Source organism: Stegostoma tigrinum, chromosome 10 (assembly GCF_030684315.1).
Source record: "Stegostoma tigrinum isolate sSteTig4 chromosome 10, sSteTig4.hap1, whole genome shotgun sequence".
Lineage (NCBI taxonomy): Eukaryota > Metazoa > Chordata > Chondrichthyes > Orectolobiformes > Stegostomatidae > Stegostoma > Stegostoma tigrinum.
The window spans coordinates 83,661,628-83,680,577 of NC_081363.1; the positions used below are offsets into that span (position 1 = coordinate 83,661,628).

Below are 18,950 nucleotides of genomic sequence, written 5' to 3' on the forward strand. Positions count from 1 at the left end.
GGCCAGCCAATTCTGTATCCAAGCAGCTAAGTTCCCCTGTATCCCATTCCTCCTGACCTTCTGAATGATATAAAAAGGTAAAGGCATGTAGAATCCAGGGCAACTTGACAGGTTAGTGGTGGGGGAGAGAGGGTGTTTGTGTGGAGGCTAGTGTCCAGTGGCATACCACAAGGATTACTGCTGGGTCCTGTTTTGTTTGTTATTTATGTTGAATCTGTACAGGACTTCTATTAGGCCACAGCTGGACTATATTGTGCAGTTCTGCTCTCCTTACTATAAGAAGGATGTGATTGCACTGGCGAGGGTTCAGATGAGATATTGTATAGGATGAAGCATTTTAGCTCTGGAGAGAGACTGCATAAGCTGAGGTTGTTTTCTTTATCAGGTTCCCCACAACCTGCACCAAAGGTGTCTGAGTTTATTAGGAGCATGGACAGGATGGATTTAGTTGAAGGATCCTCTCAGTTGAAGGATCAATAACAAGGGGCATGATTTTTAATTGAAGGGCAGTGGATTTATAGGGAATTTGAGGAAATCTTTATTCACCCAGAGGCTGGTGGGAATCTGGGAGGGTAGGAGAGGCAGGAAACTCACAACTTTGAAAGAAGTACGTGGATGAGCTCTTGAAATGACATGACATTCAAGACTATGGGCCAAGTGCTGGAAAGTGGGACTGGTATGTTTCAATCAGTGCTAACTCAGTGGGCTAAAGGTCTCTTCTGTGTTGTATAACTCTGAGTCATGATCTCACTGAATGGTGGAGCATAGTCAATAGGATGAAATATTCACTTCTGTTCCTACATCTTACGACCTAACAAATCAATGCAGTGAGAATTTAGAAGCATTCATACACAGGCCATATCAGATGAGGCATTCATGAAGTAAATAAGTTATAACGACAGTCTAGTCTACAATTCCAGATATATTAAATGAGTTTAAAGTCCATTGGATTCTGGAGCGGGATTTGCAGAAGGAAAACTCTGAAACTGCAAATGAGACATACTGGTCCATCTTGTTTTGTGTAATTCACATTAGAGGACCAGTACATGCATTCCTAAGTATTGCCGGGTTCTTTTAAAACTGACTTCCAATTGAACCATGTCCCCAGAACCTTAGTCTGAGCTTCTGAATTGTTAATTGAGTGGCAGTATGCCTTTTACAGTCATCCTGATGACCTGATTGCAGTGAGAATAGATGGCACAGATTCACTGAACTGAATGGCCTCTTTCTGTGCAGTAAATAAGTCATTTAGGTAGTTAGTTATTTAGTGTGTATCTGATAATATTGTATCTGTGGTAACCCTGCCTTTTCAGCAGTCTCTTCACCTTCACAATCCTTTTATTGTGAGCTGAATGCAGAGAATCCTGGAGAGCTTCAGCAGGTCTCTCAGTACTTATGAAAAGAAAAAGAGAATTAGTGATTTTCAGATTGCTGGCACAGGCAGTGTTTTGCTCTTACTACTTTTGAACTGTTCCCTCATGTACCTACAGTTAAGAATATAGCAGGAGTAGGCCATTCAGGCCTCTTCCACTGTTCTAGTTCAGGGTTAACCATCTACTCCAATGCCATATTCCTGTGCACTCCCCAGATCTCTTAATGTCATTAGTTAGTAGAAAACTATCAATTTCTGTCTTGAACTTAGTTAAAGACTGATCTTTCACAGCCTTCTGGAGTATAGCATTCCAAAAATTTATCCCCTCTGAATGAAGATGTTCCTCATTATCTGAATTCTAATTTTTTGCCTTTTATTCTGAAACTGTCTCCTCTGGTTCTAAACCTCACAGCCAGAAGAAACATCCTGTCTATAATGTTCTACAGCTAGGGTTTTAAGTTTATATGATATTACCTCAATTGTCTAAACTCCAGAGAATACAGGATCAGTCTCCTTAATCTGCCCTAGTGGAATAGTGCCACTATTCCCAGGAATCAGTCTAGTGAACCTCTGCCACAAATTGCAGAATGGCAAATGCATCTTCTGTAGGCAAGGGTACCAGGACTGATCACAATACTCCAGGTGCAATCTCACCGGTGTTCTACAGAACTGAAACAAAACTTATTTTCTCCTGTACTCAAATCCTCCTGCATTAAAGGGGAACACAACATGGTTCTATTTAAGATGGTTGGGTCATTGAAAGATTAAGTTTGTACCTGGAGATCATGTTTTACTTCAGAGTTTCATGAAGAGTGGAGTTCGCATCAGTCAAATTAGCCTGATGAACTGGATAGTTGGAATACGAGGAGAGTGGCAGTAGTTACTCCAACATAAATTATACGTGAAATCAGTTCGGATCCAGGTCAAAGTCAGAAATAAAGGGGAAAAGTCATTTGGAAGACTAGAATAAAATCTGTCTTTGTTAAAGAAAATGTTTTCTCAGTCTTAGACCAAAATGTGTCAAAGTCCTTTCCCTAAAAGCTTTGAAATTTTAGATTTAAAAAATGAGGTATCCTCTTGGGCATAGGAAACCAGTGATTGTGTTAGATTTGTAATTAGTGGAAAACAGAGGATGTACGTACATTGTGTAAAATTTTGAACATTGTTGGACATGTTCATTTTGGAGGTTGGAGTGCGATAGTACCTGTTGTGGCTTTTTTCTGTATGTATACACTAGGACAAACTTGTTTAGTTTGGTGTCGGAGATAATGGGAACTGCAGATGCTGGAGAATCCAAGACAACAAATGTGAGGCTGGATGAACACAGCAGGCCAAGCAGCATCTCAGGAGCACAAAAGCTGACGTTTCGGGCCTAGACCCTTCATCAGAGAGGGGGATGGGGTGAGGGTTCTGGAATAAATAGGGAGAGAGGGGGAGGCGGACCGAAGATGGAGAGAAAAGAAGATATGTGGAGAGAGTATAGGTGGGGAGGTAGGGAGGGGATAGGTCAGTCCAGGGAAGACGGACAGGTCAAGGAGGTGGGATGAGGTTAGTAGGTAGATGGGGGGGGCGGCTTGGGGTGGGAGGAAGGGATAGGTGAGAGGAAGAACAGGTTAGGGAGGCGGAGACAGGTTGGACTGGTTTTGGGATGCAGTGGGTGGAGTGGAGGAGCTGGGCTGGTTGTGTGGTGCAGTGGGGGGAGGGGACAAACTGGGCTGGTTTAGGGATGCAGTTGGGGAAGGGGAGATTTTGAAACTGGTGAAGTCCACATTGATACCATTAGGCTGCAGGGTTCCCAGGCAGAATATAAGTTGCTGTTCCTGCAACCTTCGGGTGGCATCATTGTGGCACTGCAGGAGGCCCATGATGGACATGTCATCTAAAGAATGGGAGGGGGAGTGGAAATGGTTTGCGACTGGGAGGTGCAGTAGTTTGTTGCGAACTGAGCGGAGGTGTTCTGCAAAGCGGTCTCCAAGCCTCCGCTTGGTTTCCCCAATGTAGAGGAAGCCACACCGGGTACAGTGGATGCAGTATACCACATTGGCAGATGTGCAGGTGAACCTCTGCTTAATGTGGAATGTCATCTTGGGGCCTGGGATAGGGGTGAGGGGAGAGGTGTGGGGGCAAGTGTAGCATTTCCTGCGGTTGCAGGGGAAGGTGCCGGGTGTGGTGGGGTTGGAGGGCAGCGTGGAGCGAACAAGGGAGTCACGGAGAGAGTGGTCTCTCCGGAAAGCAGACAGGGGTGGGGATGGAAAAATGTCTTGGGTGGTGGGGTCGGATTGTAGATGGTGGAAGTGTCGGAGGATGATGCGTTGTATCCGGAGGTTGGTGGGGTGGTGTGTGAGAACGAGGGGGATCCTCTTTGGGCGGTTGTGGCGGGGGCAGGGTGTGAAAGACGTGTTGCGGGAAATACGGGAGACGCGATCGAGGGCGTTCTCGATCACTGTGGGGGGAAAGTTGCGGTCCACATTAAGCAGAGGTTCACCTGCACATCTGCCAATGTGGTATACTGCATCCACTGTACCCGGTGTGGCTTCCTCTACATTGGGGAAACCAAGCGGAGGCTTGGAGACCGCTTTGCAGAACACCTCCGCTCAGTTCGCAACAAACTACTGCACCTCCCAGTCGCAAACCATTTCCACTCCCCCTCCCATTCTTTAGATGACATGTCCATCATGGGCCTCCTGCAGTGCCACAATGCACTTTCCTACTTGTATATAATCCTCTTTACAATAACAGCCAACATTCCATTTTCTGTTCTAAATTTTGCTGCAATTGCACATTGTACATGAATCATAAAATGTGTCAAGACACCCAAATTCTTCTTTACTACAGCTTACTTTGGTCTCTGTCCATCTAAATAATATTCCACTTATCCATTCTTCTTGCCAAAGTGTCACATTTTCCTACTTCATACTGCATGTCATTTTGTTTTTGCCTATTCATTAATCTATCCATTCTATTGTAGACTGTTTATATCCTCCTCACAACCTGGTTTACTATCTTTGTATGATCAGCAAATGTGGCTTTAAGACAGTTGATGCTTCTTTCCAAGCCATTAATGTAGATTGTAAATAGCCCCAGCATTGATTCCTGAGACACTTCACTAGTTACAATTTGCCTACCTGAAAATGATCCATTTGTTTTTTTTTAAATTAGCTATTCCTAACAGAATGAACACTTGTGCAATAACAGTTCATGGGCTACTCCTGCACATACCTTTTGGAAGTTCAAGTACATTACATCTGCAGGTGCAATTTTATGCAGCCTACTTGTGACAGCTCAAAGAACTTACAAAAGAAAACAAATAACTCAAAAAAGAGAATTCCTTTACACAAACTTACATTGATTCTGTCCAGCTCTGTGATGTTTTTCTAAATGTCCTGCTTTGTTTCCTTTGATTTAAGATCGTGAGTGATCTTCTACATGACCTCCAACTTCCCACCCTCTCCCATATTTTTTAGTTTCCTTACTGTCCAGTATTTTAACTGTCTAAATCTTGAATCTATATCAGACCTCTAGGGTAGAAACAACAAAGATTCACAACCCACCGAGTGAAGAAATTCTCCTCATATTGACCCCTCATCTGAGTGGTAATCTCAGAGTAACACCCACTCCTTCAAAGGCTACCTAAAATATATTATCCATTTCAGTGAGATCATCTGTTACTCTCTAAACCACAAGAAATAGACCATTCTACCCATCTCTGTATTCAAGTTGAGATGTGATGATGGATCTGTATAAAACTTGCTCATCTCTCAGTTGTGTAGTTACAAAAGTAGCCTTTTGGAAATGGAACACCTAGCATTTTGACTCTGTATGCCTTCACTTCATCTGAAGAAAGTCATAGAAACATTAACTCAATTCTGTCTCCACAGATGCTACCACAGCCTGCTGAGCTTCTCCAGAATTTTGTGTGTACTTCAGATTTCCAGCCTCCACAGTATTTTGTTTTTACATAGCTTCTACTGCTAGTTGACATGTTGACATTTCTTTCATGATTGAAGGAAACATTTTGGTTCTGTGTTGCCTGCTGTTTTAATTTATGCCATTTTTAACAAATCTTTCAGTTCAACACCTGGACTCTTCTCCAAACAATCTGACACCAATGACAAATCAGTTGTACTTGGTTGATGCTGGATTCTCAAATAATTCGGCATTTCCCCTTGCCCTACGGTCACAGAGACATATCGACGTCATCCTGTCTTTTAGTTTCAGTCTAGGATCGCCATTCAAGGTGAGATGAATCTGTAGATTGTGCTCTGCAAACTGAATTTCTACCCAGACAACAGAATGTACATGGTGCTCATAATATTAAATTGGATCATTAATGTATTTATTCCCTCGTTTCAAAATAAAATGTAGATTTTATGTAGATAAAGAGGATTTCAGTTTGATGTATGACAGATGTCTTATTTACATTATACCGTATTTTTGAATCGACCTATTTGGCCACTGTCCATTAAATGTGTGGCTATCACATCCTAATGTGAGACTAGATCCCAGACCTTCAGGCCTGATGAGGCACCATCAATCTTGTACTGTATTGTACCATGTGTGCAGTGCTAGCTGAATTAAATTATGACTCTGGCTGGCGCCATAAAATGACCAGTAAAATTGCCAGGTTGTCACAAAAGCTCATCTGATAGCCTATTACTATTTGAGCTAAGGGAGGTTGCTACCCATGCTTCTTCAAACTACAAACATTTGGGTATAGTTTTGGTCCCCTTAAGGGATGTTGTAGCATCGGAGGCAGAGGTCGAAAGAGGTTAATAGCATCTGTTGTGGTTATACATTAGGACAAACTGGTTTAGTTCGGTATTGGAGTGAGGAGTCAGAAAAGGTTCAACAGATTGATTCCAGAGATGAGGGATTTGTCTTGTGAAGAGAGATTGAGCAGTTTAGGCCCTTACTTTGTGGAGATCTAATTGGGGTGTATAAGATACCAAAGGGAATTGACAAAGTAGATGTCAAAAGGATGTTTCCTCATGTGAGGAAATCTGGAACGAGAGGTCACAATTTTAGAATAAGGGAATAGCAGACTTAAAATAGACACGAGAAATTACTTCCCTCAAAGGATCATGAATCTGTGGAATTCACAACACCAACATATGGTCTATGCTAGCAAATGTAGTAAATTTGAGGCGGTGGATAGTAATTAGTAATAAGTTGAAAGAGGGTGGTGTTGAAGTTGGGATGTGATCAGTAATGACCGTATGGCAGAATAAGCTTGACAGGCTAAATTGCTTATTCCAACTCCTGTTTATGATCTTACGTCAACCTGCAGTGATTGGTCAATTCACTATACCATTGGGACAAGAAGATGTAAGCAATAATTATTCAAGTGTTGTGGTCACCTACATCCAGAAAAAGACAACAGTCAGACAGAGAGAGAGGGAGATATTTATCAAAATCATACATCCCTAACATAGTTCTTTATTTTGCTCTTTTATGCCTTCAGTATGGATTCCCAGAAACATTCCTAAAACAAATGTTCTTTATCCAAGACTTAACAAGTGATGTTTGTTATAGTCTTAAGGATTGCTGTAATAACCACTTTCCTAGCCAAGGCATCGCTTCATTATCTAATGTTTCAACCGTTCCTACTTTTGAAACATGTTTTGTATAGCCCGTTTCTGAAAGCAGACCAAATTCTATGAAATTCGCCAGAAGTGTTATGATTTAAGATGGCCTTCATTTTCTACTAAGATACAACCAAGCCAGAAAATTCCTCCATGCTGTCCAATGGGTTAGAAACACTAATATTACTGATATTTGCTGCAAAGTAACTAAATTAAGTTTACAGAGAAGCACATGTAGAAAGCTATACAAGTTTAAGTTATCCCAAACTTGACTGTTCACAGATGTTACCATGTGATTAATGTTCACCTTTCAATCTTTCTCATATCTAACCAGGTTCTGAAGAAGACTGAAGAATTTTGTAAAGACCATAATATCCCTTTCCCTAAGATTGATGTGGCAAACATCCTTGAGAATAGCCTACAAGAATGCTATGTCTTCATGGATGAAAACAATTCCAAAGTTCCTATAGTAGTTCACTTCCCTCTCACAAATGCGACATTCAAAGATTACGTTTCTCCAGGTATGAAACTGTCTAGTACACAGCAGCAAAAGAAACCACTGCTGGATATAAACAATGACAAACTAGTGATTAAAAAAATTAACTTAAATCCCACTTCCACCTCAAGGCATGAACCCTTTCAGCTAAAACCACCATTCTTATCCATCTATGAATCAGGAGCTTATTGGGTTTCCTCAGGCACTCCTGAGCTTTCTTTAAAACTAATGACTGAGCTCCTCAAATGTCAACCTGTGTACTCCAGCTCATGTTCTATCTCAAGCCTTCGTTTCCTCCAAGCATCTTTCTGTCACCCTGCCTTAATACATTTATCAAGCCCTGTTTTAATTCTTCCGACAATGCCCTCCTGTGATCCACACAAACATGAAGCTATTTCACCCACATTTCCCTGAAAACCAAAACCCTCCTTTCTCTCTTTCCAATCCACAATTAGTTTTGTTGCTCCTGTCCCTGTAACTTACGCTTTCATCTAGTCTCCACTGCATTCTCCTCTATCTCGTCCTCCCTGATCATCCAAGTCTACCCTCAAGATTATGGAGCTCGTGTTCATTCTCACTATCTCTCCTCTCCAACATTTCTTTGTAACTTATCCCCAAGACAATCTGCAAAGCCTCCAACTCTTCAGCTGTTATTCAGTTATCTATTTTCTCTTCTGTGTGTTCTGGGATGTATTGCTATGTTAGTCATTACTTTTGACATTGGCATTTATATATTAACGAAACTCAGCAGAGCTTTGTCAGTCACTGCTGTCTGTATCTATTGTAGGAGTCCCACGTACATCTGAGGAAGATAAAATCAATCACAGTTTTGTCCTGGAAGCTCAGCATTCACCATACAGCACCTTGAACTTTACATACACACCTGATGATTTTGACAAGCTGGTTGATCTAAATTGCTACAACGTGATGAACAGTAAAGACATTATTCTGATGATCTTGAGTAAGGCATTAACCAAGATGAGTTGAGCCATATGTTACTGGATTGAATACTGAATTGTCAAAGAAACCTCATTCTTTCCTCTTCATCCGTCCCTTTTTTTTAAATTTGAAGCTGAGTCAGCCTTAATCTCCTCATTGATTTCTTGCATTGCAGAAATGTTAACAGACATCTAGCTCAGACCTTGGTCTGATCTGTTCAAAACATGTCATGAGCAAGTATCAAATTCTGATCCGGAAGCGTCCCGCTAGTCTTCCGGTTTATTCTTCTGGAAATAGCAATTCACCATTGTTGCATTGGGATTTAGAACTTGATAGACATTCCAGCAAAGAGCATCAAATTGTTTCACATCCTCAGACCTCTACTGCAAGGTCATCAACATATCAATACTGAATGGCTCAAATGTTCCAATTAGGGTTAGAAACACAATTTTGAGTCCAACAGGCTTAAAACGTGTCTGCTTTAAATTACCTTTATGCTGGAAATTTCTAGACACAGGGCTCTGGTGAATCTGTCCAGACATCCTCAAACCAAGCAATGGAGATGGTCATCATGAAAACTATCCCCTTTTAAATCAGAGTGCCACATTCTGTAGTTTAAATGTACAGAAGATACTGTGAGAGCCTCTGTGGAATGATAAGCCTGAGAGTAAATAGGGATGTGGATTAGTGTTTCAACTAGGCTAGGTTTGTTTTTTCGGGGGGGGGGGGGGGGTGGGTTGCACAGCGCAACAAGGGTTGTGGGTCAGATGAGGGGAGGGATGTTGGGGCTACGGACTTGGTGAGGGTTGTGTCTGGAGCAAATGAGTGACTCAGGATTTCAATTTAACATTTACCTTGGAGTTACAGTCAATTTTTAATCATCTAACCTTTCCAGGCAATTATTAAGCATGAATGAGTCAGCAGTCTCCAAATTTAAGGGGTTTTCTGGCCATCAACTCCCATTTTTCTCCGTCACTGCTCCCAGACTTGAATTTTTATTTCAGATTTCCAGTATTCATTGTGATGTACAAAAGTACAATTCCATTTTACAGTACCGTCACCTTTTATTCCTTCTATTCGTGACCAAACATTACCTAAAAAGAAAGCAGTTTCTTTCTTTCCTAATGTAATTCACATTTAAACAATTCACGTATTTTGTGTCTACAGGCATCTGCTCCAACATACCATTTGTCAAGAAAAAACTCAATCAGCCACAGTTTTCCATTATCTACAACAGAAAAATTATTGTATGCTTAGATTCTCAGTTCATTAGGTTATTGCCACTTACGTCTGAATTATAAATGTTTGAATAAATTGTTTGTTGGCATTTATGATGTTGTTCCTCTCGTCAATAGAAAGTACTCCCAGAATTGATTGAGAAACATGTAGTGCCCTCTCTGTAAAACACTATTTTCTTTAGATTTACCTATTGAAATAATTTACTGGATATTTTCTAATTAACCTGTTCATAGCTGTTATTACACACTTCTGGAGTAGGTGCAAACTACAGCCAGCAGTCTGCCACAGGGAATCAGTGATTTGGTCATAACTGGTCTACAGTCTACATTGATGACTTGGCTGAAGACAAAGTTGCTGGAAATACAAAAGTAGTAGGAAAGCGTGAGAGAGTCTACAAAGGGATATAAACATGTTAAGGGAGTGGACAGAAATTTCACAGATGGAGTTTAATGAAGGAAATATCATTGAAACAAATGCCAAACATTTAACATGTGGGAACAGCAAGTAATTAGGAAGATAGATGGAATAGAATACTAAGATACCGACATCTTACTGTTTATGGCTTTGGTATTCCTCCTTAAATAAGATCTAGATCTAAATAAGGAGACACATATTTGAAACAGTTCAGAAAAGGTTCACTTGGCACATTCCTGAGTTGAAGGGGTTGTCTTATGAGGTAAGATTGGTGATTTTATTGAAATGGAAGATTTTGTGAGGATGTTTAACATGGGGGAAATCGAGAAATATAATTTCAAGAAAAACGGTCTGCTATTTGATAGAGATGATGTATTGAATCCTGATGAGCATATTAGGAATAAGATTAGAGGAACATAGCAAAGAACAAAGTTTCAAAATTCAATGGATGTTAGTTTGGATGTACAAAAAGCTTAATTTAAATTAAGATTATGTTGATGAAGCATGACGGTATAGTGGGATTTTTTTCATTAAAACATTGGTGTTTGTACATTAACTTTACTCATCAGATTGTTCAGGACAGGCGCAAGTTATATAGAGCCATTTACAGAATGGGCTGGGTTTGATAACAGATTAAATTAAGTCAACCAGCATTATCTCTTCCTTCACTCATGAACAAAACCAACAAGTGATGGGATACAGAGAAAGTTCAGGAGACAGGTATCTCACATACATAGAGATTTGTTTGTTTTCACTATAGGTTTTTCTAAAATTCACAGTATCAGAATTACTTAAGGTCTTGATAAACAAAATTTCCTAACAAAGAACAAAGTATTCTAATCTGCTCAGTATAAGGTGATTTGATACAGGCATCTCAGAATGTCCGCCTTATCTAAAGCTGTTCCCATGAAGGGATGATATAAGGATGAAGGAACACAGATTTTAGATTTTGGACAAGAAGTCTGGGGACATGAGGAAGAACTTTGTGAACAGTAATAACCTATAAAACACTGCCTGTTACAGGAGTGGAAGCAATTTCAAAAGTAACTAGACTAGCATTTGAGGGAATTAAAATGTGCAGGGATACAATGGGCTCTGAGGATGTCTATCTGTCTTTCTTCTAAAATACTTCCCTACTCGTGTCTGTGGAAAGGGAGCATGTGGAGTCCACTGGCCTTGATTTTATCTAAGTTTTCTAAACATTTTGGTTATTCTTTTAAAAATAAAGAGCAGGATGGGACTGACTGGATTGGTGTACTGAGAATGCTGTCCTAAAAGTAATGGGCCAAACGACTTCTTCCTAGACTGTAAAAACTGTATTAATCCCACTTAGCCACTGCCAAGTTACACCAGGAAACTGGGGAATGCCCCAGTTAAATCTCAGGGCCCATTTCCTTTTACCCTTGATTAGGTGTCCTCCTCCTCTCTTCAGCACGAAAGCAGGAAGAACACCTGAAGTGAAATACAAATAGTCAATAATGAAATACCATGAAAACAGGTAAACAATTTTGAAACTGAACATTAGCCATGATCAAACTTTAATACGTTTAAGTACCCAGGGAACATTCAAGTCACAAGTTTAGCTTTAGCATTGTTCCCAGACTTAGTCTGATTAGTGGCAGTGATGGAAGGCTACATTCAGCAAGCCACACGTAAAGGAGCTGCAAAGTGAATAGATTCAGAGGACAAGACAAATCAGTCTGAATGTGCCAGAGCTCAGCCAATGACTGACATTGACTGAAGATGGAGATTAGCTTTTGGTTAAGGAACACTATTCAGACACCATGATTTTTAACTAAACCACATGTGTTAAAAATCCTCTCCTGTACATTAATGTATTCACGGGCTAGGGAACATTATGGTTTAAATTTATATGCCATGATTTTAACTGAACTGTATGTGCAAAGAAAATTCCTCTCATGCAATCAATCAGTGTAGTCACTGGCAGATTAGTTAAACAGCATGGATCCTTGAAATTCAGTACAGTCTCAATTCACTTAGGACCCAGGATCAAATTGATAATGGTGACTAATTGTTGGACCTTGTCTAGAAATTGATAAATTTAAAAGGCACTTTTTTCTTCAATTCAAGCACGTCATTTTGTAATTCAAATAGTCTGCATGACCTGAGTGGAAAGCTGCAGCTAGAAACAGCAGTGTGTTTGAATATGTGACAATACTGCAGGCTCAAAGTTTAACTGCAAGCACTGGCTGAGACCTGAATGAAAATGGCTGTTCAGAACCTCAAGCTTCCCTCAGCTGACAGCACAGAAGTACAATATCTCTCAGGGGGCTGGTGTGTGACCATATTCAGCTTAAGACTACCTGATTGGGGAAGAGTGGGTGGAGCAGATAATCTACAGAGGCATGTGAAGAAATAAACTATAATACAGTGGAAAAACAACAAAGGAACTGCTCATTAACACATTTCAAACCAATATTAAACAGTTTGCCTCTTGGTAACACGTGTCTCAATCAGCAAAGTGCCAAGTACTTACAGCATGAAAAGATCCTCAGTTATTTTAAACTCCAATTCTTATATCTACAAGGATGCACCACTCAGAAAACTACATTAGCAAACAGCCTGCTGGTGTCCCCACTGGTAAAACAACTACACAGGACATTTCACAGTCATCACCTTTGCTTTGGCAGGGGTGGGGCACAGTGTTGGAGAAACTGAGTGAAAGTGCAGGGCTGAGAACATAATCTCAAGGAGTGCTGACTTGATGGTACATGGTTTATCACGTTGTCTGACATAACTACACAGCTGGATGGAAGAATTTCTCTTGATTCAAATAACTCCAACTGATATCCAGTTCGTGAACTCCACGGGTACAATTCCCTTGGTCAGAACAACCGTTCTGGACAAATGTCAAACACTGAGCTTTACTAGAATAGAATCCTGTAGTAGTCGTCTCTGTAACTGTACAGGACTAGGCAGGACACTCTGTGGAGACATAAACATGCAACAAGTTCAGATGCAGATCATACGTAGAGCTAGCTGTAAGACACAGGGTCTCTAGATCCTTGCTGTGGCTACAGATTCCTACTGTGAAACGTATTTGTCAATCATTTAGTTGCAACCCAGCCTTCAGCAGAAAAAAGAAGTGCCTCAGACGGTCCACATTACATCTGGTCCAGGACTGAAATTATATCACTGTCACAAAAATAACAGGGCTCGTTTGAGGCTGGGAGACATGCAGCATCCCTTGCTGCAGCTTTCCTGAGACTGCTTAATGAGGAAGCCCATAACGAGCTTTGCACTGCACCTTGTCTATGCTTTACCAACATCAATAAGACCTCAAAAAATAGATGCAGGAGTAGACAATTTGGCCTCATGAACTGCTATTTGCTTCAACTCCACTTTCTCGCCTGTTCTCCATATCCCTGAATTCCTTGAGAACACAGAAATCTGTCTTTCTCAGCTTTTAAAAGTATTAGACAATGGAACATTCACAAACTTGTATTTAAATTAAGAAGAATTTCTTGTTTCTAAGTTATCTGCTCCTTATCCTGAAACTGTGCTCCCGTCTTATAGATTCACCAGGCGAAGGAAACAAGCCCGTGGTGTCTACCCTTTCAAGCCTCTTCAAAATCTTCTATGTCTTAATGAGATCACCTCATTTATTAACTGTACTATCTCCAATGAAATTATACAGTGCCTTAAATGTGGAGATAAAAACTGCTCACATTCTCCAGATGTAATCTCACCAAAACAATGTATAATTGTTGTAAGACTATAGATGTTCTCCATATCCCTTGCGGTGAAGGTCAACATGTAATTTACCTTCCTAACTGCTTTCCTTGTATCAGTACACCTGAGTCCTTCTGATCATCAATATTTAAGCATTCACAATTATTTTTTAAAAGTGTTCTTATTACCTAATGAATGACCTCACACTTTCCATATTACAGTCCATCTGTCACCTGGTAGTTCAATCACATTCTGTTGATATCTCTTTATTCCCCCTCACTCCATTTATATTCCCATCTAGCTTTGTATCAGCAGTTGACTTACATGCATTACGCTTTTTTTTTGTTAAAGTCATTATCATAGACTGTAAATAGCTTAACAAATGACTTTTGAAGATTCAAGTATAATTCTGCTGGCTCCCCTTTACCCATCCCACTGATTAAATTCTCAAAATTTATGAAAAGGATTATATTTGCCAATCACAATTTTGCTTTTCTACAACCATGGCAATTCTGACCATGCAATAACTTTCTAAGTACATTGTTCAGGTTTCCTTAACAATGGGTTTGCCTTACTTGAATACTGTTATATGTGTTACCTTCCAGTGTGCAGGGGCTGTTCGACAATTGAGAATTTTAGAAAATCATAAGCTGTACAAGCCCTATTTCTGCAGCTACCTCTTTCAGAACCTTACAATGTAAGCCATCATTTGTGTGTCTACTCTGAGGATTAAAACATAATATTAGTCCTTCACCTCTGCCATTTCCTTAGAATAAGTTATCTTATCGTCTTTTGGTGATTCCAAAAACTCTCCTTCCTCTGGCTCATTACCATTTTTTTGCAGCAGTATAAGCCTTTCCTTACATTGCTAAGAACCTCAGTAAGCCAGTGATGAATTTTTATTCAGCATTTTATTCATCACTGTTTCAAATAATTTCTGTTGTTTACTTATTGCTGTATTTGCCCAACCATAGCTCCTTTCAAGATTCTAGTTTTAGGTAAGCGAATCACTCTGCAACTTATTATGGAAGTCTCAAATGTATTGTGACTACTTCATTGCCACAGTATCTTCTGTGAGATTTTTAAGTAACTATCAATGGTTTTACACTCAAGAAGGTATATTCTGTGATAATGGGAACTGCAGATGCTGGAGAATCCAAGATAACGAAATGTGAGGCTGGATGAAGCATCTCAGGAGCACAAAAGCTGACGTTTCGGGCCAGAGATGAAGGGTCTAGGCCCGAAACGTTAGCTTTTGTGCTCCTGAGATGCTGCTGGGCCTGCTGTGTTCATCCAGCCTCACATTTCGTTATCAAGGTACATTCTGTATCTAGTCCTGTGCTGTACTTATCCTGGGATGCTGGAAACATTAAAAAAAAGACAGTAATGGATGCCTGAAAATGGGAATGTGCCTCATTCTCCAGCTTGATAAGCACAAAACTGAAAACTTCATTGTAGTTTGGCTTCTGGATGAATTCTCGGTTGTAATTATTCAGAAACAGCATCATGAACTGGGAAGGTGAAGCCTGCTATATTCTAGAATTTAGAGATTTCAACAAGAGGTCAGAATATCTAATCGAAGTTTTAACTGCAGGACTCCCCCAGGATCCCCACACAGAATTTGCAGCAACAGCCAGGAACTGCACCAATGTCCCAGTATAGCAACCAGAAATCTCTCCCACTTCTCAAACACACTAGTGTGCTCCCATCTTACCTCTTGATCAACTTAAAATGGTGGATTTGGTCACAGATGGATTTCAGATAGCGCTGTTTAGTTGACCGAGAAAGCAGGTGTTGCACACTGACATTGAATGTTTGCTCATCTCCACCGTACTAGGACAGCAGGAATAAAGAATCAGAGCAGGCACAGACAGAACAGAACAATCAACTATTCCAATACCAATGGACGTAGGGAATGCTGAGATGACCCAAAAACACTGGAAAGTGCAGTCTCAGATTTTGTACTGACCAATATGTAGAATGCTGAACTATGTGGAATACATAACCCAGAAGCAGGTCCAATGCTCCATTCTGGTGATTAAGCTATAAGTACACAGATCAAAAGCTGTGGAGTTTGATCAGTAGCTACAGCAGAGAGTCGTGTAAGATATTGATCATTGTTTTACAACAGGCATCAGTGGCTCTGGGGATGATAAAATACAACCAAAGCCTGCCCGCCCCTGGATATAGAAGGAAGAATCAGCCTGGGCTGTGATCTCAGTCAGACCATGAATTAACCAGCCAATACATACTACCTTGGGAAGTGAGTAGGTACGTAACAGGATCTGTAACAGTCTAGCCCTTCTCACTATAGGAGGCAAGTGGCCTATGAGAAAATGAAGGATTGGAGAGGCAGATTTTATAAACAGAAAAAGAACACATCAGTAGACCGTGACAGTCTTTACCAAACTGCCTCGGGGAAAACAAAAAGTCATTTATTAATTACACAGAAAGGAAATCTTACCTCAAGCGATAAGAAGCTGATCAGAGTTTCCTTCGATAAGTCAACCTGTAAATTATATGACAAGCATGGTTCTTTGTACTGATGTGATTTCTTTACCCAAATCCACAGCTGATTGAATTTAAATTCAGTTAATAAACCCAGAATATAAAGCCACTCGCAGTAATGGTGACCACACAACCATAGACATTCTGCAAAGCCATCAGGTTCACTTGTGTCTTTTAGGGAAGGAAGTTTACTGTTCTGACCTGCTCTGGTCTATCAGTGACTCCAGGCCCACAGCAATGTGGGTGACTCCGAACTGCCTCTGAAATGGCCAAAAAAGCTACTCAGTTTAAGAGGAGTTAGAGAGGGGCAACAAATGCTGGCCATACTACTGTCACCCACACTGAAAGAATGAGAAACAAAGTCCAACGCTCAAGTCACATTCCAGACATTTAAGCAGTAAATCCAGGCAGACCAGTCATTGCACTACCCTTGCTTAACATAAATCCACCATCTCAGCTTTGAAATTTTCAATTTGTCAGCTTTTTGTGAGTCAGAATTTTGCAAGCATCCCAGATTTTCTGCAGCCGTACCCTATTTAGGCCTTTATTTCCCCCTTGCCGTGGGAGAGACCGTGTTTTGTCTTGGATTTCCGGAGCAGCAGACATTGTAAAGTTTGTCATTTGTGTCTAAGGCTGGTCAGCAAGTAGATCTAAAAGGCAACAGCATAACAGCCCTGGCAGCTGCGCCCATCTCCACACACACACTGACCCCATTCCCTTCACCACCTTGCTCTTTCATGTTTGCCAAACCATCCTGCTCTCACAGGTTCATTAGCTGCCCCTGCCCCACCAACACCCACACAAATTTCCATGAGCATCTGTAGGAAGAGGTGCTCCCTAACATCCCCATTGAATGACCAAGAGAGGATTCCTATCTATCCAAAGAAAAATTGACACACTTAAACACTTCAATGAGGTCACCTCTTAATGCTTTATAATGAAGAGAGTTTAAGTGCAAAATCTAAGAAACCAGTCCTTGTAATTTAGCTCTTTTGGCCTAGAATTATTTTCATGAATCTACGTTACACCAATTTTTACAAGGCCAAGTAATGCTTCCTGAGCTTTAATGCCCAAAAACTGAAGTAAATTCCAGAGTAGGTCTAATCACTGCTTTATGAATTGTGCTTGTCATAAAGGCCAACATTCATAAATCATAGAAGCCCTACAGTGTGGAAACACACGCTTTGGACCAACAAGTCCACACCAACTCTCAGAACATCCCACCCAGACCCATCCCCCTAATCAACACGTCCCGGAACACTATGGGCATGTTAGCATGGCAAATCCACCTAACTTGCACATCTTTGGACCGTGGGAGGAAACCGGAGCACCCAGACGTAAATCCACGCAGACACTGGAGGAATGTGCAAATTGCACACAGACAGTCACCCAAGGATGGAATCAAACCTGGGCTCCTGGCACTATAAGGCACTGTGCCACCTTTAGTGAACATTGTTCCTATTCATTAATTATGACTGATTATTCTTCAAAACATTTTGTTTCTCCACACATCCTGTTTTTAAAAAACGCACTGATCTCTCTCGTTCTCAGCATGACTGTGCATACTCAAAGGTTCATTGTCAAAGGTAAAGGACTTTAAAACGGGTAACACTGTCTAGGCCTACTCCTACTAAATCAGGGCACTTTGCATAAGGTCATTTTAACAGAAGTCTGTTTTCTCAATGCAAAGAACGGACATACTAAAAAAAAAGTGCCATTTATCCCTCACCCTTTCTCTTTGTCTCACTGCCATTCTTCAGGTATTAAATATATAGCAAGTGACCCTCTCTCCAGTGATCACAGGCAGCTCTGCTTTTGGCTGCAGTTTCAGACTCTAAATATGCCCAGCACCAACACGTGTAACAAACATTCAGTGACTCACCGCTAAAACCTCAATGTCATTGCTTTTCTGCTGCAGGTTATTAACAAAGGTTTGAAGTCTTGAGAGAACCTGAAAAGCAAAGAGCTGCTTTAAGAATGACTTAAAGATGGATCTTCAACAACATCAACAACTGGAAAGAAATGGTGCTTGCTCTCCTCCTCTCAAAAGGCACTCACTGTTGTTTAATCATCAGTGTCTACCATTGTAGGTTTTGTTAGACTACATGCTACATGATGTATATCCATCTACACAGAGTTGTGCTTGCCTGCAAAGATTATGTGATTTTAGGACTTGCGCGAGTACAAAGAGCACTGCACAGCAAAAGCTTTTCTATCTGAAGGGAAACAGCCCCATGGAAGAGGAAGGAATTTAGATTGTCAGCACTTAAATTAGAATGGAACTAATGATAGCTTTGGACAGTTGTTAAAAGATTACCAAATAACATTTTCCACGGGGTTTCAAATCAATTATTGTTGGACTTCTTGAAAAGGCCAGAATTTATTGCCCATTCCTAACTGGCATGGTAAAGTTGCTAGAGTTGCCTTTTTGTACAGCTGTAGTACATTTGGGGTAGGGGTACTTAAACCGTTCCCATATATCTCCTGCCCTTGTATTTCTAGTGAGTCTATTCATGGATTTGGAAGGGTGTTGTCAAAGGAACCTTGGTGAGATGCTGCAGTGCATATTGCAAACAGTACACAGTGCTGACACTGTGTGTAAATGGTTAGGGAAAGTGGATGGGATGCTAAACAAGCAAGCTGCTTTAATACAAGCTAACTACTGCAAACGCTGGAAACCTGGAATAAAAGAAGAAAATGTTGAAGG

The 18,950-nt window shown here is 40.7% G+C and overlaps 2 protein-coding genes across 2 annotated transcripts in view; one reads left to right on the forward strand and one right to left on the reverse strand.

The window, feature by feature from the left end:
* The window catches only part of LOC125455295 (cytosolic phospholipase A2 zeta-like), a 99,330-nt gene extending 90,241 nt beyond the window's left edge, over nt 1-9,089 (forward strand). Inside the window, exons 22-24 of the mRNA XM_059649470.1 lie at nt 5,443-5,609; nt 7,289-7,840; nt 8,213-9,089. Coding sequence (XP_059505453.1) covers nt 5,443-5,609; nt 7,289-7,840; nt 8,213-8,437 — 944 coding nt within the window. The 3' untranslated portion in view covers nt 8,438-9,089. The remainder of the gene's footprint in view (nt 1-5,442; nt 5,610-7,288; nt 7,841-8,212) is intronic.
* Nucleotides 9,090-9,433: 344 nt separating this feature from the next.
* Nucleotides 9,434-18,950, reverse strand: part of eif2ak4 (eukaryotic translation initiation factor 2 alpha kinase 4) — a 108,659-nt gene continuing 99,142 nt past the window's right edge. The window contains exons 37-40 of the mRNA XM_059649471.1: nt 18,126-18,194; nt 16,200-16,244; nt 15,450-15,568; nt 9,434-12,988 (exon numbers count right to left, since the gene is read on the reverse strand). Coding sequence (XP_059505454.1) covers nt 12,931-12,988; nt 15,450-15,568; nt 16,200-16,244; nt 18,126-18,194 — 291 coding nt within the window. The 3' untranslated portion in view covers nt 9,434-12,930. The remainder of the gene's footprint in view (nt 12,989-15,449; nt 15,569-16,199; nt 16,245-18,125; nt 18,195-18,950) is intronic.